This window comes from Rhodnius prolixus, unplaced genomic scaffold, assembly GCF_049639745.1.
Source record: "Rhodnius prolixus isolate KJV_2025 unplaced genomic scaffold, Rpr scaffold_1, whole genome shotgun sequence".
In the NCBI taxonomy this organism is placed as follows: Eukaryota; Metazoa; Arthropoda; class Insecta; order Hemiptera; family Reduviidae; genus Rhodnius; species Rhodnius prolixus.
In genome coordinates this window covers 13,246,408-13,274,144 of record NW_027411581.1, presented here as the reverse complement: position 1 = coordinate 13,274,144, position 27,737 = coordinate 13,246,408, and the positions used below count along the sequence as shown (strand labels likewise).

The window sequence follows — 27,737 nt, the reverse complement described above, 5'->3', positions numbered from 1 at the left end:
CTACCAGGAATAACATGATTTTTCTCGGAAAAGACAACAGCGTGAATGGTTTACTAAAAAAAGAAAGAAAGTTGACTTTTTTGGAAAGCTCAATTAGTCCTTGTTAATTTATCCCTTGTCAAAGCAGAATATCCAACACTAGAATGTTCATTTTGGGGAAAGTGTTGCCCCCAGTTGCTTTAAAAAAGAAAAAAAAATCCTGTAAAAGTGCTTTTATGTAGTATTCTAATTTTAAACAAAACTTGTCGAGTAATATAGAGTCGAAAAATTTGGTGCGGTCAGCAAATTTGTTTCCATATTCTTTTGTTTAAAATGACATAATTTTCTTATAACTTCCGAATTTCGAAACTAATCGAAAAGTTAAAGGAAAATAACTTGGATTGTAACTAATGAAATCGATATACGTTCTTCGAGCATTAAAAAAAAAAATGAATGTAATAAGGTTTATCTTTTCAATTTTTCCCCAAAAATTCACGTTTCACTAGTTAGTAAAATTCAAATCTTTATTAATTGAGAGTTCATAAAGAAGAAGAAGAAGAGTAATGAAGAAGATGGGCTAGTAATTATAATTTCCTTTTCAGGGCGTTTGAAAGAGAGTAGAAGTCTGTTTATTTCTGTAATAAGTTTAGTCCGCCATTAGCAGACTGCAGTTCGTGCTGGGTAGATCGGGGCCGCTAAGTGGTGAAGATGTTCCGTCTCGGCCCATTAGCGACAATTCAACTACCTTCTCTTCTTTCACTTTGACAAAAAAAAAATTAATTAACTTTATGTGGGCGCATCAAGAAATGGGTAAAAATTACTAGGATTATTTAGAAGTTCATTATTCAATTTCTTGGTCGCCTTTTCTTAGAAAAAGAACGCATGGACATAATTGGATTGTTCAAAAGATGTTATTCGGTAACTTACTGCCATATTTATCAGAAATATCCTTCTTATAGTGTCCTGTGTATCCCTGAGTATGCTAAAATTCTCGGTAATTGGGAACATCTGTTGTCTCGAAATGCCGAAGGCCAAATTTCGCAGGCTAAGTATTGTGATGCGATCATACAGAAATAAAGGAAGCTGTTTCTATTCCTCACCTCTTGTCGCAATCTTCCTAATTACTCTTTAAGATATGGCTGTGTGTTTTCTGCACCAGCTGTCCCTGTAAGATGGCAGATCAGACTGAGATGGTTTGGGCACAGGGTCCGAAACCTGTGGGCAGTTATTCTGTAGAGATGTGACAGTTTCCGTGACCAGCAGTGATTAATGGTGTGAGCTATGTGTTAGAATTTTGTTCTGAGAAACTACCGGAGTGGTAGATTTGGAACTGGAGGTTATATCACCTGTGAGGTGAATTGGCCTGTGATCATAGTAACTTGCTTTCTACCCAAACACAGAGTCTCTTTGGCTCTTCCAATAATGTGTAAGAATTGTAATTATTTCTGCAATTCTGATTTCTGAGTAAAATTTAATAAATGGGAGCCTGGTAAATTGTAAGATAGAGAGGCGAGTGGTGGTTTGGTGCCATATTTGTTTTTTGACTGCTGTAGGATTGTAAGTACATATCTTAAGATATTAGATAAATAATTATCTTAAGATAATGTAATGTCTTTTTGATTCAGCTCTCGAGTATGGGAATAAGTTGTGGTTCTGAGGTGGGGTAGAAAGTTCCATTGTGAAAGGTTAAACAGTTCCATTGTTACACATCACCTTGCACAACAGCGAACCTAATTGAATCTAATTTACAATTGAATAGCTATACTGACAAGTTGTGATTCAAAAACGGCCCGAATGCTTAATTTCTGCGTGTCCCTCGACAGATCTGTATAAAAAAGAAGAAAAAAAGTTTACAGTTGGTATTACAAATTGTACTCTCGACAACGAGTATATTCCATGCAAACAATGTAAGCAATGAGCAACAATTGCGTTGTGACTTTATAAACTCTCAGAGAAGTCTGTGGATAACAGCGGCCAACAGCAACAATTTAGGAACTTTACTTTTTTCAGAGTTTACAGCAAATATCTCTGTCTGAGTGTGAGTGAGGTTATGGTGTAGCGGAGGAAGTTGTGAGATGGAAAACCTTCTAGGCTACCAAACTTCCGTTTAAATTTTCTTTTAACTTCCAACATTTTTACTACTCTCTGTGACGTAGTTTAGATAATTTAAATTAGTTTCAAAGTTTTCTTGTGCAAAGAGTTTAGGTACGTCTTGTTTTATGTAGAGTTATGAAACGAAAGTTTTAAAAAAGAAATTCATTAGTTTTTTCGAGCATGTTGAGATAAACTGAGAGGAAAAAATGAAGATAAATACTTTCTTGATTGTAAATTAAGCAAAGATCAACTGATTTGGACTGGACATTTCTTAATAGTGGAATTTGTACAAAATATTGGACTGCAAAAGTTAGAATTGTCTGCAATTTTCCTTTTACAGTGCTAAGCGGACTTGTATGCTTGCACATTATTAAAAGATAACTTTTTCTCTTATTTTGGCGAACTTTGCTACACCTTCCAAGCCTCATTTCCTCGAAGAAATCCTCGAAACCTGCATAAGACTAAAATAAAATAATTAAAAAATGTGGAATAAAGGGTAAGATAGTGAATAGCCCATAAACTGTCTCTCAGGAATTTCCTGGGTTTTATTGGCTGGCTGCAGACAAGTGAACGAATTATCGTGGGCGAACAGGTTTAAGTAGAGTAATGGAGATTTGGACATTTCTAGTACAAAAACGGGACATTGAGATCTCTAGCGGCGAGGAGAAAATACCGAGTGTAGGAGTCGCTTTGTCTTCATCAGTTCAGCCCGAGAGAGCACTTATTATGTTGAGGACAGAGAGGGACGACTTTTTCTAGAAGAGGATATTCTCAGTTAGGTGTCCAAAGAGATTGATTATGGCTGTTCAGTGTAATTCTGTTCCTTCTTAAATGCACACAGTGTTCTGGGCTCGATTTAAGTGTGTTCATTTGTCTGTGGATTATTGTATTCCTTGTCTAGGAGGAGCTTCTAATTAAAATCCATCTCAGGGTTGTGGGACAATTTGTGTGGGTATATCCTTGTAATGTTCTTTTTTTTTCAAATCTGTGCGATCAACTATCAAATTAAGTGTCACGGACGGCGAAGACATCCTAGAAAACATTGTCACCAGGATATTCGAGTGGAGTATATCCTGCTGAATTGTTAAGGAATCGCGTTTATACATCGCGTTGGTGTTATGATTTAGAGTTGTTAGCCTGTGGATTAGCCAAAACCCAAAGAGTTGCACACATCAATCATCTCTCCAGGTCCGGTCTATATTCATAGTAGGTGGCGGCTGTATTGTGAAGGTTTTCCGGTTAGGGTGCCTGCGAATCAAATAATGATTTGCTGGCTGGATTTCTCTCAGGGTATGGTGCAGTCCTTTTCAATCTGACCCATCGTTTTCAGCTTTATCGCTTAGTTTTTAGTGGTGACAACACAATATCCTACAAATTCGTTCATTTTCTTAAATTATCATTACTTCCTTCTGAACCACTAAGGTTTTTATGTTTAGGAAATAGATTTTTTGTTTTTATTTAATAGGGAGTACGTATGTGCATATTTTTGGGGACCCTCAATACTAAAAAAAAAGGTTTTTAAACTTAAATTGAAAATCCAGATGAAAAGATGTAATATATATTTTTGATTGGAGTGTCTCTTCTATTCCAACGTTACCAACACCTAGTGGGCTGTTAAAAAATTTAGTGAGTGTTCCTCAAAAATTTAAATATCACTAAAAGCTTACAAGGGATTCCAATTTTATAATGTTGTTGCTTTAGATACCAATGTTTCTTACGAAATCCATCATCCGGCGAAAATGCAACTTAACTGATGCTTGATGATTTTAACTATTTCCCATAAATTTCGTACACTATTTTACTCCTCTAAATGCCCCTTCTCCATTTTTAAGTGAAACATTTTCTTGATTAAAGTGATATTTGAGTTTTAATAGGGTTTTCATCTCTGAAGAACTCGTATGATGTTAAGAATCTGTGATTTTAAGTGTTCTTGATTGCTGGTCTAAGTGAGGAACTTATAGGATTTATAGCTTGAACAGATTATCTACATCCCTTCTACGAGTATCTAAGATAACGTTTGAAGGAAATTTGACGTCTTTAATTGTCATTATTGCTGCAAGAGAAAATCGTGATGGTTTGTAAGTTCATTGTTTGTAAGTTTGTTATAAATGAAGGTGTAATTATTTATGTTATTGGTTTGGAGTGCTGAGCATTGTATTGGCTAAATAAAGGCATCAAGTTAAATTAGCGGGCCAGTATTTCTTGTTAGTAGTTGGTAATTTTTCAGCTAGTCCTCGGCAGTTAGTTGGTGTTCATTGTTGGTGGCCAGAGAAGGATGTAACTGAGTAGTTAAGCTTAAGCATTTAGTTTTCCACTAACAATAGTTCTTCAAATAGCCGCAGCTCGCTCTAATGTTGCCTCTTTTCACCCCTCCTTAAACCACTTTCCTCTAATCCTCTTCCACCCAACTCCTCCTGTACTACCACTTTCCACCTCCACTACCTACCACTTTCATTCTTTCAGCTAATCTTTTCTTCCCAAGTTCTACTCCTTATCTTCGCCTTTCCATTCAACTGGTCTAGAACGGGCTAGACTTAATTTCCTTTTTATTTTGTTGAAAAAGCAGTTTTTTAACGAATTTAGTTTTGTTCACTTCCAGTTATTTTGGAATCTCTTGAGAAGTAGGACAGAAGATTCAGTAAGGTTATGTAGAAACTACAACAACAACAACAAAAAAGTTTAAAGTAATATTCCCTACATTCCTGAGTGTTAAGTCCTAAATAGTGTTGTATTCAGTAGTAATGAATTATTTGGGAGAATTTTGTTAGCCGCAGGTATTTTACCCATTCTCCGTCTTGCTGCCCGAAAAGTTTGTTCAGCACCGACTAATCCGGTAACTAGTAGCCAAGGAAGAACTACGCTTATTGAAATGGAAGTGCTACCCCTCACTGTGTTGTTACCCTATCTCACCTCTCCTTAAATCCCTCTCCTGTAATCCTTAATGCTGAATCGCACCGCCTTAATCCGTATGTGATTAAGTCAGTACTATTTGTAACTACTTCGCAACGATGTTTTCTTGCACATTTGCCAATCGTCTCGAGTAAACTCCTGTTCCTCCTCTCCTATCCAAACCATCCACAGCTAATCATGAAGAAGTATTTCCAGTAGCTGGGTAGAGGGCTGGCATATTCAGTGATTCTAAGAATAACAAATAATAAGAATAAAAAAAAAATAACTCTGGCTCATTCATATCGGCAATCTTTTTCTTAGTTATTCTGCGTTAGCATATTTATGACATTAGTACCCACCAGGGGGTCGCTGTTGCATGCAGCTTCCAGGGTGTTGCAATCCTACGGGTTCTTAGCACAGTACTCCATGCACTTACACTGTACAATCGGGATACAATACATTTACCACGTATACAAGCACACCAAGGCACATACACCAAGGGCTATCTTCCCAACGGAGATAGCTTCAAAAACCTTAATACGTTTCAAAACCTGAATTGGGAAATTGAGAAAGTTAGGGTCCTTCATGGGCGGTAATGCCAAGAAAGAAGAAGATAATGTACAGCTAATGGGTGAATTGTTGCTGTAGTACACCTGTAGTTGGTTAGAACAACTGATATTGGAGCAATCTGGTTACCTATTGAGTTTGCCAGTGAAATCATCAATGTTATTTTTTCAAAAAATTTACTTTCTTATCTATAATATAGAATTTTGTAATTTGGGCGGTATTTTGTAAAAAAAAGGCTTTCGATTGAGACATAAGAATATTTTCCCGCACTGAATGGTGGTGCAGCCAAAATAAAAAAGTTCGCTCTTTTTAGATAAGTGTATTGGCAGTAGGGATTAGGGATACGAAAATTATGCCTAATATAATGCTAACGCTCTAAAAACAAGTACATCTGTATGTATGTATGTATACTTGAATAGATAAAAATGCGAGTCCGCCCTTGTAACAATTCTTGTAGAGTGGTTGTTACCAAACCCAGCGTACTTGGCGACCAGCTTCCTCCTCCTCCTCACTCAGTATCACTGTCTCCTTCCAATCTCACTCACACTCCTAACCTTGTTGGGAATGTTGCTGCACGCTAGTGGAATAACGAATACTACTTTTATCGATAATAGTCAAGTCAAACGGCTCCACATATTCTTGTTTACCTTCTCTATGGGCAGCCAACAATCAGTATTCCGATTGCGAGTTCGATATTGAATTTTCACAGGAATATGACTGTTTCCCAAACTAATAGTTCAAGAAGTAGTTTTTTGAAAATTATCTTTATGAAAATAGATTTTCTCTTACATTTTATTATGGAATTCTAATTGTTATAATTGGTTCTAGAGTTTGTAAGTGATAGATTTTAAATTTTAGTTGTAAAATAATGTTTTAATCTGGAATTTAGATGTTTTTAACAGAAACCACAAATTCACAGAGAACTCAACATGCAAGTTACTCACAAACGCAGGACAAATTAGACGATTTCTTATTATCCCTTTACTGCAATCAGCTACCAATATCACATAATTACGAACCTACTTCTTGGAGAACGGCTGAAATAGACAGAAATCATTCAAGGCGCGCTAAGATCTGAGGTTATTGACATTCAGAGCTTTTTTTCTGCTGGCCTCCAGACTGAATTCTGTCGTCACTGTCCATCACCGGAAAGTGAGCTGTAAGAAGCTCCTAGAAAAATCTAAGGGTCAGCAGCTGGATTCGAACCCGAGAGCTCCGAAAAGGGATCCAGTAATCGCTAATATCACTTAGCTAATCCCCTCCTTGAATTGATTTAATAAATAATTCTATAAAAAGTATTCACTTTAAAAATAGTGTTGACAGTAAATATTTTTGTTGAAAGTTTGTGTGATAAGTTATTCTATAAACTACTTTAGAGGGGAATGATTACTGTTACTGCTACTTGTGTTGAATCGGAATACAGATTTTCTTATTCTTTTTACTTAGAGAGAAGTATTGTAAGTGGTTTGTGTAAGTTTATCACACTTAGTGCATTGGTAGTTTTATAAGAGGAAATTGGAAAAAGGTCCGTGAATTAGAAGTTATCAGTGTTGTAGTAAATTCTAGTGGGTTTTGTGTGAAAGGGAAGTACGTGTTGTGTAAGATGGAGGGAGCACGAAGGGCTGTACTTTGCTCCTTCTTACACTGAAAAGGAATTGAATGGAACTAGTCTGCGGTTGGTGGAAGACCTAGCCACAAGTAGTTACCACTCTCAGAGTCTATTTAGACCAACCTATTGGCCTTCAAGAACTATTTTATAAATCTACTAAGTTCTCCAACTCTATAAAACGCAGACCCTCACACATACACGCGCACATACACATATATATACACGTGGTTGCAGAAAGAAGACGTAGAAAGTTATTCTAAGTACCTAATAAAAACATTCTTACAATTACCTTTGGCGTATACTGGATTCCAATTTATAGACCCCTGATTCGAATCCAGCTGCTTAGATTTTTCCCTTTCTAGAAGATTATTACTGCTCACTGTCCGGTGAGCGTATGTCAACACGTATAGTGTGCATCGAGTGAACACTGTCCGGTGAGCGTCAGTGCACTGAAAAAAAAAAAAACTCCTTGCGCCAATGAGCTCAGAGGTTGACGTGCCTTTAATTAAAAAAATTAAAAAAAAAGAAGGTGTTTCCGCTCCATCTTCAGGATTAAAGCTGGCCAATGATATTATAGTGCTCGCTTTCCTGGTTTTTGGCTATGAACGAGAAATGAGGGAGTTAAAGGAAATATCTGTGACCCATCTCATTTAACAACCTAAGGATGGGAGAGATGAATCTAGAGAAATGTATCTTTTCTCTTTCAAATCCATAGTTATTCATTTACATAAAACATATTATCCATTAGAAACATAAGTGAAGTCGAATTCTGTGCACCAAAATTATTAAAATCTACTTCTGATGATAGTTGAAATTCACAAATCGGTCAGAGATAAAATAAACATGCGTGGCACAGCAGATAAAATCAACGAGTTATACCCATAAAGTTTACTTCTTCTTCTTCTTGTTTTTTCACCATTGCATGGCGAGAAAGTTGGTTAGATGATAGAAGACCCAATTGGAATTTAAGCGATACCTGGTTGTCCACCTAAATAAATCATGAAGAAAAGAGGTTGAAGTAAAAGAGAGAAATAGGTGGTACTGGAAGGTTCTTCGAAGCACACGAAAGTTTTTCACCAAAAGAAAGAAGGAAAAGGTCACTGTTTATGAAATAGGTTTCCTTCTGATTCTGTCGAACTCAAGTTAGTCTTGGTGCCTTAAAAAAACAAAAAACAAAGTGGCAATTCTAGGCATTAGTGGAGGTTGTAGAAAAGAATAGAAAATGTAGGACCAGGAACAACACGTAAGTGAAGAACAGCAATAGTAACCATAAAGAAAAATCAACTATCCTAGTAAAGAGATGAGTTCAGAATGGCAGACGATCGTTTAGCAAAATTAGTGTAGAAGACGTGATGAAGAATATATGAGAGGTTCGTTCTCGAAGAACTTGGATCGAGGAAGCAAGAGAGGGGTTGCAGAGATGAGGAATGAGGAATAAGGTGGGAGACAGTCTGCAAGACCTCTACACTGTTCTAGACGGCGGATTGGGATAATTCGTTCTCCTTTAAAATGAGTAGCGTTCGCTCTTTAAGTAATTTTAAAAGAAATGATTAATGATAATAAGCATTGTCATTCTAGAAACAGACATAACTAAAAGGCATCAAAGTGCCGTAAGTATTATGTAGGAGATGTGTGATGTTTACACTCTGTAATTATTACGTTTGCACTAAATATTCATTTTAACTTCCATTAAATTATTTGGTTCAGTTTTATGGGCAAAAAGGTCTTTAATGAGGTACTGGTTAGTAAAAGCCTGGTTGATTTCTTAGTTAACTGTTTTTTGAGTCTTAAAACACGACGTTATTAGCTGGAAGTGGAACAAAGTGGAATTAATTAAAGAAATGGTAATAAATCTGATAAATATATTTGCGCGGAAATTAACCATTTTGTTAAAGAAATTGAATGAACAAAAAAAGGGAGATTGGGTTGTGCTAGTTTGGAAAGAGAGAGAAGGAAATAGCTGGAACAAAAACAAGAATGGGCAGCTACCCACTAGGAAGTGGTGGTTGTATATTGGGAATTGAGCTATATAACACACTACTACAATAGAGAGCAAAACTCTCCCTTTACCTCTGTAAATCTTTAGCGAAGTTGGAGATCAATGCCCAAGGGGTGTTTATGCCGCAGCAACGCCCTTGAATGGCCGTTCAAAGTTGATAGGAGAGGCAGCCATACTGGGGCGGAAGAAGAGCAATCAGGTACAATCGGTACTGTGAGGGCGAATAGCTCCTCCATACACTAAGCTCACTTCTACGTACCTGTGTTCGGCGGGGGGCCGGCTGCAATGTGAGCCAAACCTGTACACCACTTTCTGGCCAAGTGCTTTGGGACCCAAACTTTATGCAAGAAGTAGGAAATCGCCCATATATATGTATATTGAGGGCTTATTGCTTTCGCCTTGATTGCCACTCTTTGATTTCTAAAAATTTGCTGGCTGGATATTGCTAAGACTCGGAGTATGGTAATTTCCTTATGGATTTCATTTAGTTTTCTTCCTTTCGTCCACCTTTAAACCTTCGTCCTTTTAAGATTTTCCTTCCAGGATATGGAAATTACTTTCGTTTCAGCAGATATTTTGGGAAATTTCATTTAATATTATCAATTTCGGATTATTTGATGTTCCTGAACCCTCATTAACCTTCTTACCCAACTTTTACTTGATTAGGAATTCGATGTACAAAATTTTGTAAAATGAAAATCTTTATTATAACTAAAAGTTTGTCTCTTGTTTCCTTTTATGCTCTCACCATGCATTTGTGAACTTTAAATTGTTTGGGATTTTTCGTTTTGTCTACCATCGCAAATATGCTAAATTTATTAAAGGAAGTGCAAATCTCAGCCGCAAATATATGCTTAATTAGTAAGTTTTCATTTTTAAATTAGCTATGTAAGCAAAATAATTCAATGTTACAAAATTGTTGAACTCAGAAATTAATAAATAAAACTTTTTGATTTAAAATCTCATGTTAGCACTCAATGTTACAATTAAGAATTTGAATTTAGTATTACGGCCAAACTTAATTTCGAACTTGTACAAACAAAAATTGTTACAAAAAGTCCTCAATATCTCTTACTACTATTCAAACCTAACCTCTGAAACTTATTTCCACATCTGTTTTGTCACCGATCTAAAAAAGTCTGGTCACAGCAATATTCCCAGGCTATTTACTGGCTCTCTGTCCAACACATCTCCTTAAATACAAGAAGATTCTCCTCGTCGCTTATACAACAAAACAAAATGAATTAATTAGCAATTAATTTCGTTAACTTTTAAACTTACAAAGCTCAAGTTAATCCAATGTTCAATTCAGTACCAAATACCTTGAGTTTATCTTCTAAATTATTGAAAATGTTATAGAAATAAGTAAATATTGAATGCGCTCTCTACGCTCCTTTAATTACTTGAACGCGGTGTTAGAAAAATACTCTTTTCTTACTTTTACAATAAATAACTTCTTTGTGTACCATATTGTTTTCTTTTATTTTTAGTTATTAGCTAAACCTCACTCTTCACAACGACCTCAACATCCCTTCATAGACCAACTCGCCAAGACTAAATACCAAAAATTCCATACTACTCTCTCGACTAGCTCTAATCCTCTTGTAATGTCTCTCGCTTCCTCTGACATCCCTAATACTCCTCGCCAACTGAATCGCCAGTGGCCCTTGTAGGCTGAAGACCTAAATTATTACTCTCCTCTCTTCTCCTCGTATTCTCCTCCTCACATTCTCCTCTCTCCTATAGAGAGTGCTACCGCTGGGTAGTTTCTCTCCTCCTGCTCTCCTCCTGCACCAGTTCATCATACTCTTCATATTTATTGATCGTATACTGTATACAGATTGTAAATTACAAAATAAATTAAAAAAAAAAAATTATCTAAAAAGAAGTTCATTTTCTATGAAATTCTTTAATTATATTGTAGAAACAAGATGAGTACAATTTATTGTTATTGAAATGTTTTTTTTAAAGTTAACCTGTAACGGTTCCCCAAAATCTTTCAATTTATGTATTAGGTCTGACAAGTTTTGTTCAGGTTGTCCTTAAAATTGAATTTATAATAAATGAAACGTCAAAGAATTATTTATTAGTACATATTGTAAAGTAATAGTGAATTATCACGTCATTTAAAACTAAATTCTATGGTGGTCATGTTACTTAATGATATAGAGCTAGCAGAATAGCGTCATGGCGATGTACACGTCTAGTATACATTTTGACGTAGATTGTTTAATGTCCATTAGATTCATTTATAAATATGAATTTAGGTATATAAACTTCGTCATCGTCTACGTATTTGTCTACTCTCATGCGTTTATCTAATATTTAATTTATCTCCATATTTTCGCTAATTGCATTTCACTATATCTCCATTTGCATTAATAAATTTATTAATATTTATATTTACTTAACATTATGTTATAAAAATGTATAATCGTTTAATTTTTTATTAATGCATTTATTTTTGTTACAGGTAAGTCCCGTGCATGTTTTCTTAACGAAGTACTGTAGTTTGTATATTCTGGATATAGTTGAAGTGAAAGTAAGTTTTAATTTTGCTTATTAATAAGGATGATGTGTCAAGTATCGCTATAATAAAGTATCACTCACACTACATTACTGGCGCTGAGTGAGACGGAAACACAGTGAAATCGAATTGGATGAAGGTCCGAAACGGGTCAGGGATTCACGCGCGTGATGAAACTGTTAAGATCAATATTTGCCAGCGCGACAGACCTATCCACATTTTTAATATTTCATTGTTATTAAATTGTAACTTCTGTTCTGTATATGATGCAAGAAAGAGTAGCAACCATTCCCTGCAGTAACCACTACACTTCTCCCTATATGGTGCAGATTGTAATTGCAGAAGACGTAGAGTTGATGGATTCTTGGAGTCATCGTTTTTAATGAACTTGAAGTATTTCTTGGAGCTAGTTTTTCTTCTTGCTGGAAGATTGACTATTGTGCTTGCATGATTTGTGATCAATTGTTCATATACTCCAATCGGGGCGAAAACATTGCGCTTAAAAGTTCAAAAGTCTCTAAATTTACTACACTTAAAGGGCTTGTAATCCCTCTTAAACCCTTGCAGGCACTTTCTTTAATTGGCAAAAAATTGTTTAGTCAATCTTTCTTTGTAGTTTTATCACTCTTACTTGTTAATTCCGACTTTTTGCTTTTCCAAAATCTTGTTTTTCAAATTATTTTCTCATTTTAAGTGCACCAACGCTTTATCCCCCATAGATAAATTCTTTTTTGCAGTTTTTGCACAATAGTTTTGGCTATAAACTTGACGAAATGATTTCCTTTATTGTTCACCGCAATTCCGATCGACTTGGCAGTAGTAATAGTTACCTGCTCGAAATACAAAGAAGTAGTGAGCGATAACTCGCAAAGATACACTGTGTGATCCACCAAATACTGAGTAGAAGTCACAACAGAAAATGCAGTAACCCTTATTCAGTGAAGAAGCATTCGCTACCATAGTTGCTACTCTTCTAATTTGGCCATCTGTTCTAACTTTAGTTGAATAAAATTTAATTAAATGTGACGTAACTTGAATTGATTGAATCCAAACCGTTTGTATCTTAGAGCAGTCATGTCTGACCGAGTGAGTTATGAGTTATCTGTTCCTTGCAAACTTGAAGATATTTGCACTTCTCCCTCGATCTATCTCTGTGCAGCTCCCACATCCATCTCTATCGCTCTCCACTCTCTGCATAATTTCTCTTACGTCATCAACGGGAGCATAATACAACTAAACTTGGCTTTCTTTTATTCAAACTTATTTCATGCTTTTGAACATGATTTATGCTTATGTTAGGTTTTTCTCAAGTCAAGGTTGCAAACTGTATAGGAATATGTTTTTTATTATGAGGGAAAAGCGGAAATGCGTATCTAAACAATTGTGGAAACAGGAAACACCCAATGTTTCCGTTATTGATTATTTTCTTATCCTTGAAATTAAACTTAGTAAGCGACCTGCCACGCTTCTAACATAGTTCTTTCTCTGGTTTTGGTTTATTTCTGTAGACCCAGCTTCTTTTTTCTTTTTTAATTGAGGCCAGCGTGGATTGCATGCACTGAAACTATTGTAATTTGTTGGTTGTCTTAATTACATTCTAGCTACTTTTACTCTTAAGAGAATGAAGGAAGGTTTACCTGGCCAGCCAGCCGGCCCACATACCATTAAACTACCACTGAATACAATTTAATGGACTATTTAAACTTTGTTTATTTAAAGTAATTAAATATTTTTAGTAAAGTAACTACTGTTTCGAAGGCAAACTGAAACTATTTATTACAAGGTTGAAATATACGAATATTTAATAAGCCTTGTTGTGAAATGTTACATTGTTGCTATAAAACACAGAATAAATCAGCTGCCTTGATGTAATTGTAGCTTACAGAAAATTAAATGCAGTTTATTTTCTTGAAGACCCAAAAATCTGGTGAGATCATTTAGATTGCTCTTACTGCGATTTTTAAAGTTTTAAACTTTTCTTCGAAATTTCAAATTGTTTTTTAATGCTTAATTGCATTTTGAAAGTATTGTAATTTTATCAGATCATGGAACTGGAATTTTTCCAGACTAGAAATTCATGATTTAATCTATTATCAATCTACTTAGCTATACGTGATCTATTAATAAGTGTGTGTATTTGTGTTTGCGTAAGAAACATCTAGCCGAAAAGCTAGATGCAACTTTATTTCGTTCTCATTCCCTCATTGAAACCGACTGAACGAACTTAACGAAATAAACTTAGCAAAAGAAAAATTCTTCGAGTAAAAGCACTATTTACTGAATAGATATTTCATTTCTTTCTCGAATAAGGTTCATAATTTTCTTTAAATTTTGTGCACTCAATGCACTTGATTCAACCATTGCCACCATTCTTCCCGGAAAATTCAATTAAAGACACTACTCGGAGTGGGAGTGGGATAGACTTTTCGGAAAACTCGCATTTTTAGTGCGATTTACAGGCCTACCAATTGTATCGTTTGTTGCTAAATTAAAAAAAAATTGTTTCAACGGAAGTAACACTTCATTAAAAGTATTTTTAACTTCCTGTTTTTATTTAAATAATTTAAGGCGATTCGAAATTTGCGCCCAGGATTTTTTTGTCGTCACAGGCAGCACTGTCCAACAACAGACAATTTCCTGACAAGAAGCTCTTAGGTAGAGAGAAGTCTAAGAGATACTATCTGGATTTGAACCCGGTATCTCCGATTGGGAATCCATCAAGTGTAACTTTATACATTTTTTCTTTTAAAGATCAATTTGAGTACAATATACGATCTTATCATTGTTAAAGCGTTATAAGTATCCCTAAAATCCGATTTGGGAAAATACTCCTTATGCGAAAATAGCGATTCACAGAGATCATTTTTCCAAATAGCCTTTATAACGCCTTCTGTAATTTTCTCTAAATTTGCATCTACATAACATTCATTACTTTTTGTAGCAATTTTTCTTTTTTACTTCAGGAAAATTCGATTTAAAGCAGTTCGTAAGTGATGTTAGGGGTAAGCTTTTCTCTCTAAAGAGCCATTTCCGGCAGTACAGAACTTGAATCCTCCTAAGTTCGAAGATAATATATAAGAAAATTTATTAACAGCAAGTTGTGTAAGTGCTCTCCACATTATTTCTAGAAATGTGAGTGAAACCTATTTCCACTATCCTGAGTAAAACTCGAACCAACTAGTGATTCTATGTTATGAATCCCGAAATAAAGATTAAATTTATTGTGGTAATTTATACTAACTTCCTGTTTAACTAATTATTTATTATATCGTTTTGTTTTTTTCAAAGCTCTTTGTTTAAATGATCATGTGAGCAGTGGTGAACCAAATGATTTACCCGATTGGTATTGACAAAGCGTGATTATGACGCCTGCAAGTTGAAGATAAATTAATAATACAATTACATCAGTATAGCTACCTGGTTGTGGAGCGAGTGAAGTGTATTTACATTGGAGAGCGCGGAGCGTGCGCGATAAATTAACATTCTAGAGCCAACTATAATAATAAATTATAGAAACAATAGTGAAGCGGTTTTGGTGATCAATAAGACTGCGGTGTGTTATAGGCGAGTGAAGAATAGCCTAGATATAGATATTTAGAGGCAGGGAATAATCAGAGAGAGGTAGAAAGGCGTGTTTTGGAGGCCGCATTAGGTCGAGGAGCGAGTTAGTGTGGAACAGCCGGCTGGCCAGGAGTGTGCCGCCCTCCTGTAGCTTTCACAGCCATCAATTCTCGATATTGGTTCTGCACACTCGCTTGTGTTTAACTCCCTACACAACTATTACACTTCATTTACTTCGCTTTACCTTCTCCATTCTTACTGCCGCCTCCAGTTCTCTTAGTGTCCTGTGGCATTGGCTGTAAAACTCCAGCTGCGCTACATTAGCTTGGCTTCTCTTCAGTTTTTGCAATTCTACTGCGTTATCAAACAGTTTTACTCTCTCTCTTTTTATTTGAATGTCTGCATCCTGTTCTTGGTTTCATCCATTACTTTCAGATTTCTGCCCTCCTGAAATCGATTTTAGGAGAAAAGAGAAAAATGGTCAACATTGTTTATTTACAAGGTGCGAGCCAAAATGAATGTATTTCTGTGAAAACAATATATAATGTAAAAATTGTCAACACAAACTCGGAAGTGTGCTTCTGCTGAGGCGTTATATCGTTTCCAGCGTAGCACCTTTGTCTTTTGGTGAACGTGGGCCTCGTGACATGGTGATTTCTATAGGAATGATTGCTTTTTTGTTTCTACCTTCTAAAACTATAATTGAAATTAAATTGAAGTCAATGGGTTACCCAATGGGCTTTCAGCTCTATGTAACATATGTTGCACATTTCCATTTCTGTTGCTTAGTTTGCTGACGATCTTCAAGAATTTTTTCACAGTTAAGAGCAATGATTTCTTGCATTACTTTTTGAGGGCGGACTTATCATAAATTTGTTCATTGTCAGTTGACATTCTATTGTCTTTAAACCGTCTCTAGCGATTTGTATTTACATACGCATCATCGCCGAAAGCTTGTATCAACATTTTATGAATTTCTTTTACTGTTTTTTTGAAGTATCAAAGTTTAGTTTTTCCAAAGTTTGCTACAGACTGTTTGCACTTACAAATCACTTATTTTTACGAAAAGGTCCAATGTTACCCCGCATGCTAGTACAATAAAGAGTGAATTCTTTAAGGCAAGTATTCTTGAGGCATCAACTGTTGTCTAAGTTCGATCTTTATTCAAGTCCTTCACGTATATCAAGAAGTAGCTTCTTAGTTCACCAGTGACGCCATCAACTTCTGTTTATTACCAAGCTACTAACAACTTTACTTTTTAAATTCATATCTCTTATCCTTTAATTTTTGGTAATCATATGCCTCAAATATGCCACCAACTTTGTTTTTTGAATACCCGCGGTAATTCTGGCACTTGTAGAGATTACTTGCACTTCCTTTAAACAATTTTGGTTAAAATACCTGTGGTGAATTAGCTGACTATTAACTAGTGTGGAAGGTTTACCGTTAGATCTCTTTATAAACCATAACAATATAAGATAATTATATAAATCTAGTCCATAATTATGGGTTTCTATAATATTGGGTTGGACCTAGAACTGTGATGTCGATATTCCCTTCTTGTTCTCTTCTAACTCAAACAGATACATAGTTATGGGTGACCATCTACCAGTTGGTAATGGTAATGAGATAGACGGGCCTTATGTAGCACGAAATAGGGAGCCGGTTCCCGAATGCTCATGTATGGTCCGTTCCCCCATTCGTATTTCTAAATGTATTCTGACCTACAAATCAACATGCAAGTGTCATGGAACACACAGTCTTATTTTTTTCAACTTTATTTTAATTATTATAATTATTTTTTTATTTATTTTTTTTAATAGAAATTTAAATAATAGTCTGGAGCATTATCATCACTTACATTAAGAAAAAAGGTATGTCCAAATTAGAGAGGGAAAGCACCCGGTTTATGATTATCTAGATTTCTCCCCGTCTTTATTTTATTTATAAACATGCTTTACATTCTTCTCAACCAACTCGGCAGTAATTTTAGAGAAATCGGATCCTGAATTCCTTATATTTTTATTTTCTGAACCTCATTGTTTTTCAGCTACCTTAATATACATTCTTTCTTTATCGGTCTGTTACAGATACCGACTTTTTTCTTCCCCATGTCGAAATTATATTGAATAAAGAAAGTTTTGCAATAATTTGCTATAAAAAATATAATTGTAACATAGTCTAACGCATTTTGAGCGTTATTAGCGAAATTAGGTGACTTTTACTAATACTTTCAACTCTTTTACATCCATTAAATAAAACTGAATCTCTGTTTTCTACATTCTAAATTTAATTCATTAATCTAACAGTTATTGATAAGTTAAGAGTGTATTTGATTCCGTGACTAGTCAGTCAATTCAAACCAAGGATTTGTTGTGCCTTTCTGAAGATGAAGTATTTCTCCAGTACCGTCTGTTTGGTTAGACATAGGAGCCTACAGGAGGGCTTCTTGGTAAAACATGAAGTTGACTTTTGCCTCTTGTCTTTTTCACGTACAGATCGCTACAACTGTTCATTTTATTCCAATACTTTGTTGGCAGTCCTACTTTCCATCCTTTGTAAATGTCACAAGGTCCTTTGAAGAAGGTACCTTGGGAAGGAGTCTCGCACTAGGCTAACTCCCTATCTCGTTACGCTTTTGAGCTGAATAGTACTTGGGCATTCTGACCACATGTTCCAATAATCAATATAATGTCCACCCAGGTAGTCTCATACTCCTTGAATTAACTGACTCCTAGTAACTGAAGTTCCAATAGAGACGCCTAGATGTCGGTGAACATTACCTCTCTGCAATCGATTATCCCAATCTTATAATCTCAGAGTGACAAATGTATTGCAACTAGTTCCGTCTGCTCTATCCTAGGCTACCGTGATATAACTCTGAAAGGGCCCTACACCCCCCTATTTCCTCTTCTTAAGCTCTAGAGCTGTCTGAGAACTGCAAGAGTTCAAAGTAATTACTAATAATTGAGTAATTATTAATGATTATCAATTTATTGTTTGTTTTATTGATTAAACTAGATCATCTTACCTTATTTATTTAATTTTATGTTACTGAATAAAATATGCATTCAGTAAATTAACACAACATGGCTACAGATGAACCTTGTCGAAGTGCGAAATTGGTAGCAACAATTGGGATCCGTTCATGTTAAGGAGTTAGAACGATAATCTGATTGTTGTAGTACGTACAATATAGGCCCTGCCAAAGAATCTATCGTACCCACAGTATGACTACCTGGTCGAAGGAGTGTAGACAAGTCTTTTTCGTTGGTAGGTTCTTTACAGCGAGGATTTCATAGTACCCACTTTGGTTATTTGATGAGTTTTAACTTCCCAGTACTAATTTACTTATTTTTTTTGACTGAGCTTTAGATGAACCTTGAATGACATGGTTCATTCACAGCTAACAGTTGCAAATTTTGTCATTTAAGCATAATAATGGAATTAAATTTTATTGGCTCACTTATGGCGCTTAAAGTCCGATTCACGGCGTCATATTTCAGTTTTCATTATATCAAACTATTTTATTTGAATTTTTAATCAGCGGAATTTGCTAGCATTAATTTTTTTTAATTTTCGATTGCTTTGTTTTAATAGCTTTTTTAATGACAGTGTCCTTGAAACTAACTCTTAGTATGATTTTGAGCACGACTGGGACTTGTGGCGACACATGCATATTCAACGAGCGGTGAAATTAAAATACAACAGGACAGACTACCTTCTACAGAATGTTAATATGTATAAACATAGAAAGCTATGGGATCTTTTACCTTAACCACTTTTAATGTTTAAATATGTTCTTAAGCACTAAATTTTGTGCATATTTTTAATTATTAATATTTAATGAAAATTTAACTTCTTTATATTGGTATGGCGGCTTAGGAAGGATGCAGCTAATTATATATCTCAACTAATACTCCTTTAATTTAATCAAAACGAAGCTGATCCTTAGTTGCGAAGATCCACCCACAAGTAATCCACCAGTTTGAAAAAGTGTTAATCAAAGTGAGAGACCTGGGGATGTAAAGGATGAGCCAGAACTTTCCATTTTCAAATAATTCGATTTTCGAAAACATAAATGAACAAATCTCCAAACGTCATTTTTTTATTTGATTCATGAGGCAATCACTTTTCGAAATTTCACCAAACCGTTGTGATTGTTCAGCTTCTTCAATGTGTTTCTTACGAGGGTCGTTTGAAAAGTCCGTGCAAAAATAAAAACTACTTAATTTTTTGGGGTAAACCTTTTTTATTTTTCTACATAGTCTCCTTTTAGGCTTATACACTTCGTCCAACGCTGCTCTAGTTTGTTGATCCCTTCCGAATAATAGGATTTGTCCAAGTCTGAAAAATAGCCATTCGTTTCTGTAATCACCTCCTCGTTTGAATAAAATCTTTTTCCCGTCAGCCATTTCTTCATATTGGGGTACAAATAGTAGTCCGAGGGAGCCAAGTCTGGAGAATAGGGGGGGATGTGAAACGAGTTGGAACCCTATTTCCATTAATTTTGCGACCACAACTGCTGAGGTGTGAGCTGGTGCGTTGTCTTGATGGAAAAGGACTTTTTTGTGGGCCAATCGTGGGCGTTTTTCTTGCAGCTCGGTTTTCAAACGGTCCAATAACGATGAATAATATGCACCTGTAATAGTTTTACCCTTTTCCAGATAGTCGAAGAGGTTTATTCCTTGCGAATCCCAAAAGACAGTCGCCATAATCTTTCCGGCCGAAGGAACGGTCTTCGCCTTTTTTGGCGCAGATTCCCCCTTGGTAACCCATTGTTTAGATTGTTCTTTGGTCTCAGGAGTGTAGTGATGTATCCATGTTTCATCCACAGTGACGAAACGACGCTTAAAGTCCTGCGGATTCTTCTGGAACAGCTGCAAACCGTCCTTGCAACACATCACACGATTTCGTTTTTGGTCAAGCGTGAGCAATCGCGGCACCCATCTTGCGGATAGCTTTGTCATATCCAAATGTTGATGCAAAATATCATGTACCCGTTCATTCGACATGCCCACAGCACTAGCAATCTCACGCACCTTCACTCTTCTGTCATCCATCACCATATCATGGATTTTATCAATGATTTCTGGAGTAGTAACCTCAACAGGGCGTCCAGAACGTTCAGCGTCACTTGTGCCCATATGGCCACTCCGAAAATTTTGAAACCACTTATAAACTGTTCTAATCGAAGGTGCAGAGTCACCATAATGTTTATCAAGCTTCTCTATAGTCTTCTCAGGCGTTTTGCCTTTCATAAAGTAGTGTTTAATCAACACACGAAATTCTTTTTCGTCCATTGTTTGAAAATCACTCGACTTCCTCGATTCAAACGAATGCCAAACACAAAGAAATAGACCGATCTGGCTGAAACTTGGTGTGTGTTCTTCCAAGAGATGCTACTAACTAAACATAACCTCGATACGCGCCAGTAGTGCTATCTCTCTGACATTGCACGGACTTTTCAAACGACCCTCGTAAAAACCATTTACGGATACCATTTAGGTTGTCTGATAAGTGAGATGTCTTTGAGGTCAACAGACCAAACTATCTTAAACCATTGTGTGGAACCATTGCCACCCCAAAATATAATTAATTTTTCTAACTATTTCAGCTATACGTTCTAATAGTTTGAATTAATTAAAGCTTATTAAATTTTATTGTGTGACAGGGAGGTAAGCTTATTTCTTATGTTTCATTTCACCTAATTGTACACTTTTACCACCTCTGTACCGTTATTGAGGCTACTACAATTGTTTCTTATAGTACTAGTATGAACTTTAACATCCGGTGTACCTTCATTTTATTGAATAGAAAAATTAATTTTTGAAAAACAATATTTTTTTAATGAGATCAATTTGAATCTTTGTGACTAGTTAATGATGATGTGTCCTTGCTAAGAACAATCCAAACCATGATTTGTTGTCTGACTTAATACAAATAAATTATAATATCCCAAAATTACACATTGTTGTCGTATGAATCATTTGGGATTTCACTGGCATTGTTATTCTAGCCTCCATCTCACTCCTACATATATATGTACCGGACATGCTTGCTCCAGTTCCTCTCAGTTCCGCCAGGCTGTCATCCGACCAATCTGGAAATCATCATTTTGGAATTGTGCCTACGAGATCTTCATATCACTTCTCTTCATGTCTCTTCCAGCCACGCTGACATGTACATATCATCCTACATTTTTGTTTCGTCTGGTTTCTTTCAACACAGATTTCTTCTTGTTCATTTATGTATTTATTTCTTTTTCTCTTTAGGGTTAATTAATTAAATATTGTATTATTGTTGCTCTAGTAAATGTTAGTTTACTTCGTGAAAGATGTCTTTCCTTATTAGTAGTTCGATCCGTTTTGATTATCGTAATTGGGTTTAGCCATTATATTAGCAATAATTGGGTGAAGCAGTCTTACTTTACGTTATACATCTTTTCAAACTTAAGCAAACAACGTGTTTAATTTATACTTTCCCATGATTTTTATGTTTGTAAACTGACTAATGACAGGGAATAAAAATCCTTCATTATTCGAATCTAATGTTGCAAAAAATATGATTTTTAATAATTTAAGAACTTTTTTACCCGTAATGTACCAGGGATTTTTTTTTTAATGCTGGGTCAATCAATAAAAAGAAGCAGGGACTAGATAATTATAATGATTTTTAATTTTATTATCAAAAATATGTCTTTCCCGTTTCAATACACCTGGGCTAAATATGCGAATATATTAAGTTTAAATGCCGCCAGGCGATTGATTTCCAGTCAGATCGGCTTTAGTATACCTATGAAAGATTAAAAGCACTTGAGTTCGGTCCGGATTGATTGAACGTGTAAGTGATTGGTTTCGATTGCTTTAATAATTAATTGATTGTATTGTATTATGAACTAGAGATCATTTCCGATACATTTATCACTTTCAAATAAAAATGTACATACGCATATTGTATAATGTGTACTGTGAAATCGGAACTGGCACGATCGCATTACCTTCTCTCGTGGGAAACGAGATAAAACAAATATTCTTGACCCAAAGGAATAACCTTAGTTAAGTAACCAACTTTGCAAATGTGCCTTACCTTGCTTGGTATTTTTGTTACCATCCTTGAAGTGTTAATGTACTTTTCAAGTTCTGATACGACTAAGTTGTGATAAGACTTGATCAGATGGCTGACAAGGAGTAGAAGGGATTGGCGAACTGTTCGGTGCCAGGAGGTGCAGCACTAGGGCAAGACAAGGATAGTGTAGTCAGTCAGATGTAGTTGTTATTGTAGTTTATTGCGGCCGGCGGTGGTGGGGAACTCTGACAGTGTGAATGAGGCAAGCAATACCATGACGTCATCATTCATAGCAGCTTGAAGTAGGAGCGGTGTGCTGCTAGGAGAGGTGGCAGAAAACCCAGCACAAGGCCAGTTAGTCGGTAGTCGTGCTTCTTTTCTATAAGTGATTTAGTTTTTATCTTGTTTACACTCCCAGTACTTGTTCTTCGGCCACTTCTACTCTTTGTAATGCTTATCTCTACGCCACTTTCTTATTTATAAGATCAGCTTCTTCTTTTAACTGTGTTATCTTCAGGTGTTAGTGTTTACCAATGTGTGTTACATCGTATAGTTGATGCACACCAGAAGTGTATGGGTGTCTGTGCACGGTTACATGAGTGCCATAGTCCACTCTGTCCATTCTTCTTTGGTGATTTCATTTTTAGTTGAAAGAATATGGGTCGAGATGAAGATAATCGCGCTGATATACCAAGTGAAGATCTTACCCTGCTCAGAGGAATACTTGTTGGATCGTTGTCTAGAGAGAATATTGGTCCCATCGACCTGGAAGTTGTACAGCCTCCAGTTGCCGCACCAAGAAGGCGTAGGAAGGTCACATTCTTAGAAACGAATATATTTCTTGGCGATGATGATGACGGTTAGTTTCCTTATATTATTGTATTTAATAATGAGTGCAGATCCTTCTTCCATTGTCCCTCATTCTCAAACTACTTGTGTTAGCTCTTTCTTCTCGGGAAAGTCCTTTTATCCACTTCCTGGGACTGGAAGATGTATATTTACGTTCTCTATCCTTTTGTGCGAGTGATGTTTGAAAAAATAACTCCAAAAACTCAGGATCCTCAACCTTGATGATACATTACCACAAGAACTCATATCTTTTGGCTGCAATCTGCCTGTTTTCGTAGTTTTATATAACACAATCATTTGAAAAAAGAAAAAAACATGTTTAATCTGTTCAGACATTTTTCTTAGAATGTTATTGAACATTTTATGTCCGCAGTGCTAGATGAAAACTCTTTGATTTTATACATCGTAGTACGCATGTTAATTGTATCCCTATCCGGTTTTGGACACAAGAAAAGTCGAAATCTCTACACCAAACTGATCAATCCACCTCTGATAGCGGAAAATAGTTTGAAGCCGGTCAGGGATACAATTAACATGTATGCTGCGAAGAACAAAATTAAAAACATTTTTGTTCTTTGTGGAAATCGATTAGTATATTAGATAACCGATATATTAGATAATAATCGATAAGGTAAAGGCTTTTTTTGGCTAGATTTTTTAATTTTCTCAAAATATTTTCTAAGTTGATTTTTTCCTCCGAAAATGGTTTCAATAGATAAATAGTTTAAAAAAAAAAAAAAAAATAGAAAATATATCAACCATACAATGCATTTTGTTTGGAACGTATATTTTTATGGGAGATGTACCTTTTTGAATTTTCATAAAGCTTCAATTACGTTCGATTATTATTGAAAAATAATTTTTTACTTTTACATTTCATATCACTTTTTTGAAATCAGCACTTTCGAATCAAAAAATAGAGAAAGTTATTCCAGTCGTACGCTTTCGTTTTTTGTTTTTTGATAATTGTATTTTAAAAAAAGATATAAAAAACCTAACCTGTACAATCAGAACACAGTAGACGTACTAACCTTTGATGTTAAAAAAGGAAAAAAAATACTATAATTGTCTGCAAACATTAGCCCTGAAGATGACCTAGACCGAAAGCTTGGTAAAAAAATAATGACTAAAATTGGCAATGATCTTTTCTCCCTTTACAATACAAACGTTTTGGGTAGATCATTAAAAGTGTTACACCTCAATTCTCAATGTTCATAGAAATTTGATGACAAATTATATCTTTTTTCTTTAATTGGAGGGTTTTAAACATATAATGAAAGGGGACAAAATATTTGATTGAATTTTTTGGCAAATAATGAAGAAATTTTGGTGCAAAGTAAACATTTATTGAATAAATCGAAGCTCACTTTAGTAATTGTTTAAATTAATTAATTTTATTACAGTTACGAAGTATAATCGATTGTGATCAGTTTTATCGTAATGTTTGAGACCACTCAGCGGATGGAATAAAACGGAAATACTTCTAAATTACATAATTGTCTTTCCGTAATTTCACAGAAATGTAATCTTTACTTACTTAACTAAATGGGGAAATAATGTTACAGGAAACGAATAAAACATATATATGCGTTCTTATTTAATACGTTAAAGAAATATTTAGTAAGAGTAAAGATAAAAAATTCACCTCTCCATAGTCTTTATAATGATATTTTAAATTAAAAGTCCAAGGGGCGTGTAAAATTGCTTGCAGTACACCTTGTCATAAAACCGGTACTAAGTTGTCCCACTCGGCGGCGGCCACATACCACACTGACACGACAAAACCCGACGGGAAAGGTGGCCCCTCTCTCTCCGCCAATTTCTAAACATATTACTTATTGTGTGTCTCGTTCGTGGCCACTATCCTCCTCATTCACTAAGTTCACTTTACACTCCTGTAATATTGTAATCTACATTTAATCATTGATCTTGGAATTATTACAAAATTCTTTTAATCAAGTTGTACTTTTCATTGTTAATAAAAGAGTAGTGCGGTGATTGTGATGTCAAATATTTCAATATTGGAATTTCATCGTAAGTTCATGTGTGATGATTTCCCCGGAAATCGTGTTTCTACAGAATATACGTGCAGCATATTTGAAAAGTCTTTGCGTGTTATAGGTTATAACTTGGCATTCCGTTTCAGAATTGGGAGGAAATCCGGTATTGAAATATTTGATTGTAATAACTTTTTTCAAGATTTTCTTGGAAAATAGTTCCAACGGTTTTCTTTAAAATTTGGAATACTCGAGATTAGATTAGAAGATGGCAGAAATCTTATTCCCAGACTCTGTAGCCTGCAGAGGATTCTATGTCGACATTTGAAGTCTCCTTTTTTCTTTTTGTGAGATCCAGCCTTTTCCCAAGAGTAGTTTTTTGCGGTCACCTTCACTGGTTTCCGAGTGCCGGAGATGTCATATCGATTATAAGAGTCGAGTTTTGTTTCTCCTCTGCCCGCAATTTGTCCCTTCCTTCTGTTTTCTGCACGTATTGTACCCTATAAAGTACACTTTGCCTACTCCGAGATCTGCACAGCAAGTTACCGGCGGGTACATCGAGGTGGTGTACTATTTCCTAGACCTACACAGGCTAGTGGGATGGACTTGTTTCTTGCTTCTTGATCTTGATTTAAACAACCACTTCTCCTGCTAGGCCTGTTAGCCTTCTCCTGTTAGCCTAGCCGCTGGGTCAATTAGAATACTAATTCCACATTTAAAATTCATTGAGGGCATTTCTCATGAAAATTGTTAGCGTAGAGGTTATCAGCGAAGTTGTAATTACAAGCATCTCTCTAATGTTTTACCTCAGAATAATGTACAGTTCTATCAGCTTTACACATAGTTTGATGAAAATCAAAATGATACAAACTGGAAATTCGTTGACGGATTTCCATGGAATTTTCTGGAGCACAAAAATGACCACCATTTTTCTCTAAACACGTGATTTTAAAATGTCATTTATTCAATTAGGTGTTGGTGAAATTATCTAATTAATTTGCCCTGTTTTAATATTAAATGTGTTTTTTAAATGATGGGTTATAAGGCAGTGTATTTACTGGAATTTGGATTCACTCGAGTTTTACAATCGACATTTACTCAATACGTATTTGTTGTTCTCTATTAAATGAAAATTGAAGTTAAATGAACGATGCCCCACTTTTCTTAAAGGTGTTTTTTTTTAGTGAATCAATTCGAAACTGACTAATTAATATTTAATAAAAATACTGAGTGTGAGAAAAATCTTAAGAATTGTAATAAGAGTTCGGCCGTGTCCAAAGTTATCATTAGATTTAGCTGGCTCATAGAACAGTTTGATCCTCCTGTCAGGTTTATTGATTTAGAACGTACAATTAGCTACATTCAAGTTTTATGTTTCTTGTAAGCTATACTATCCATCCTTAAATATCGTACTAAATTTGAAATGAAATATTTCTTTTTTCCTTTATGTATAATACATAAACTATGTACGAGGGTGTTTTCTTTTAATGAAACTTTCACTAACACCAACTCTTTGGCCTCGCCTCTCCCAACTTCAAACTGTATTCCTTGTATCCAGGGCTAATTATACATTCCCTTTAATGAATACTGGCCTTATGCAAAGAGAGATAGTGGTGATTTCAGCATCAAATTAAACAGGGGACAGCAGGAGAAGGCAAAATAATGTCTTGTGATCTCTCCAGCTCTGCATTGCTCATTAGTCCAATTGAAACCTCCAGGTTGGGGAAAAACTGTTGACCATTTCAAATCTGACGTCAACTGGAAAATTCTTTAAATTTTGTTTATTGATTTTACTGTAGCAACGTTCTTTTGGATAATGGATTTAGTTAAAAGGGATGGAAACTGTTTAGCAAAACTGTGGATTAGCATCTTGGCCTTTGTTGTTATAATAATACGAGACATTTAAGTAAAATATATGCTGTTAGCAGTTCTTCATTCACGACACTTAATAAGTGAACGAATATCTTAAAAATATACTAACAGTAAGCCTATTATCAAAACAATATGAACTACCAAATTAACTGCAACGCTGATGCACTCTTTAAAGTCACTTCGTGCCAAACTAGAAGACACACCTAAGCAACCTCTCCAACAAAAGCGTGATTATGACGTGAACAAGTTACATGTTCTTTACTATTTTAAAGTTTTCTTTTTCAGATTTTACTTAATTAAGCATTTGTTTAATGATTCGAGTCGTATATTCATAAATATTTTATTATCAACAATTTTTTCTCAGTACAAATAAAATTAATCAAATTCCGTGATTTTTGCTTAAATTTGGGCGTCTCCCTCACAAAATACTACTTCAATTTTACAATTCTAAAACATTAAACATGCTCTAAACTCTCAGAACCCTTAGGACAAAGACTAGGTACCATTAACATTTCATCATTTCACTATTTTTACAAAAATGTTTTACAATTCAATAACATTCTGAATAACACACTTACAAAACAGGTAATCCCCTAACCTGAAATAATTGGCATTACTTTACTGCGGTCAGCACCTACCAAAATGCATGTATTCAGTTAACTGAGGTTCTTTGGACACAAAATGACGTATTTTGTCTCAGGAGATCCGCCTCTTTCCGCGCTTGTT

At 35.3% G+C, this 27,737-nt stretch overlaps 1 protein-coding gene across 39 annotated transcripts in view; it reads left to right on the top strand.

Moving 5' to 3' along the window:
• LOC141454744 (uncharacterized) overlaps positions 1–27,737 on the top strand; it is a 405,562-nt gene that overhangs the window by 213,624 nt on the left and 164,201 nt on the right. For 11 of the 39 annotated variants that reach the window (XM_074129602.1, XM_074129430.1, XM_074129323.1 and 8 more), the window contains exon 1: positions 22,670–23,152. The exons of 24 other annotated variants lie outside the window; for them this stretch is intronic. In XM_074129602.1, the coding sequence (XP_073985703.1) occupies positions 22,951–23,152 (202 nt within the window). In that variant the 5' untranslated portion in view covers positions 22,670–22,950. Of the gene's footprint in view, positions 1–22,661; positions 23,153–27,737 lie in introns of those variants that run through there. 4 more of the 39 variants (XM_074129605.1, XM_074129594.1, XM_074129493.1 and 1 more) reach the window with 1 other exon arrangement.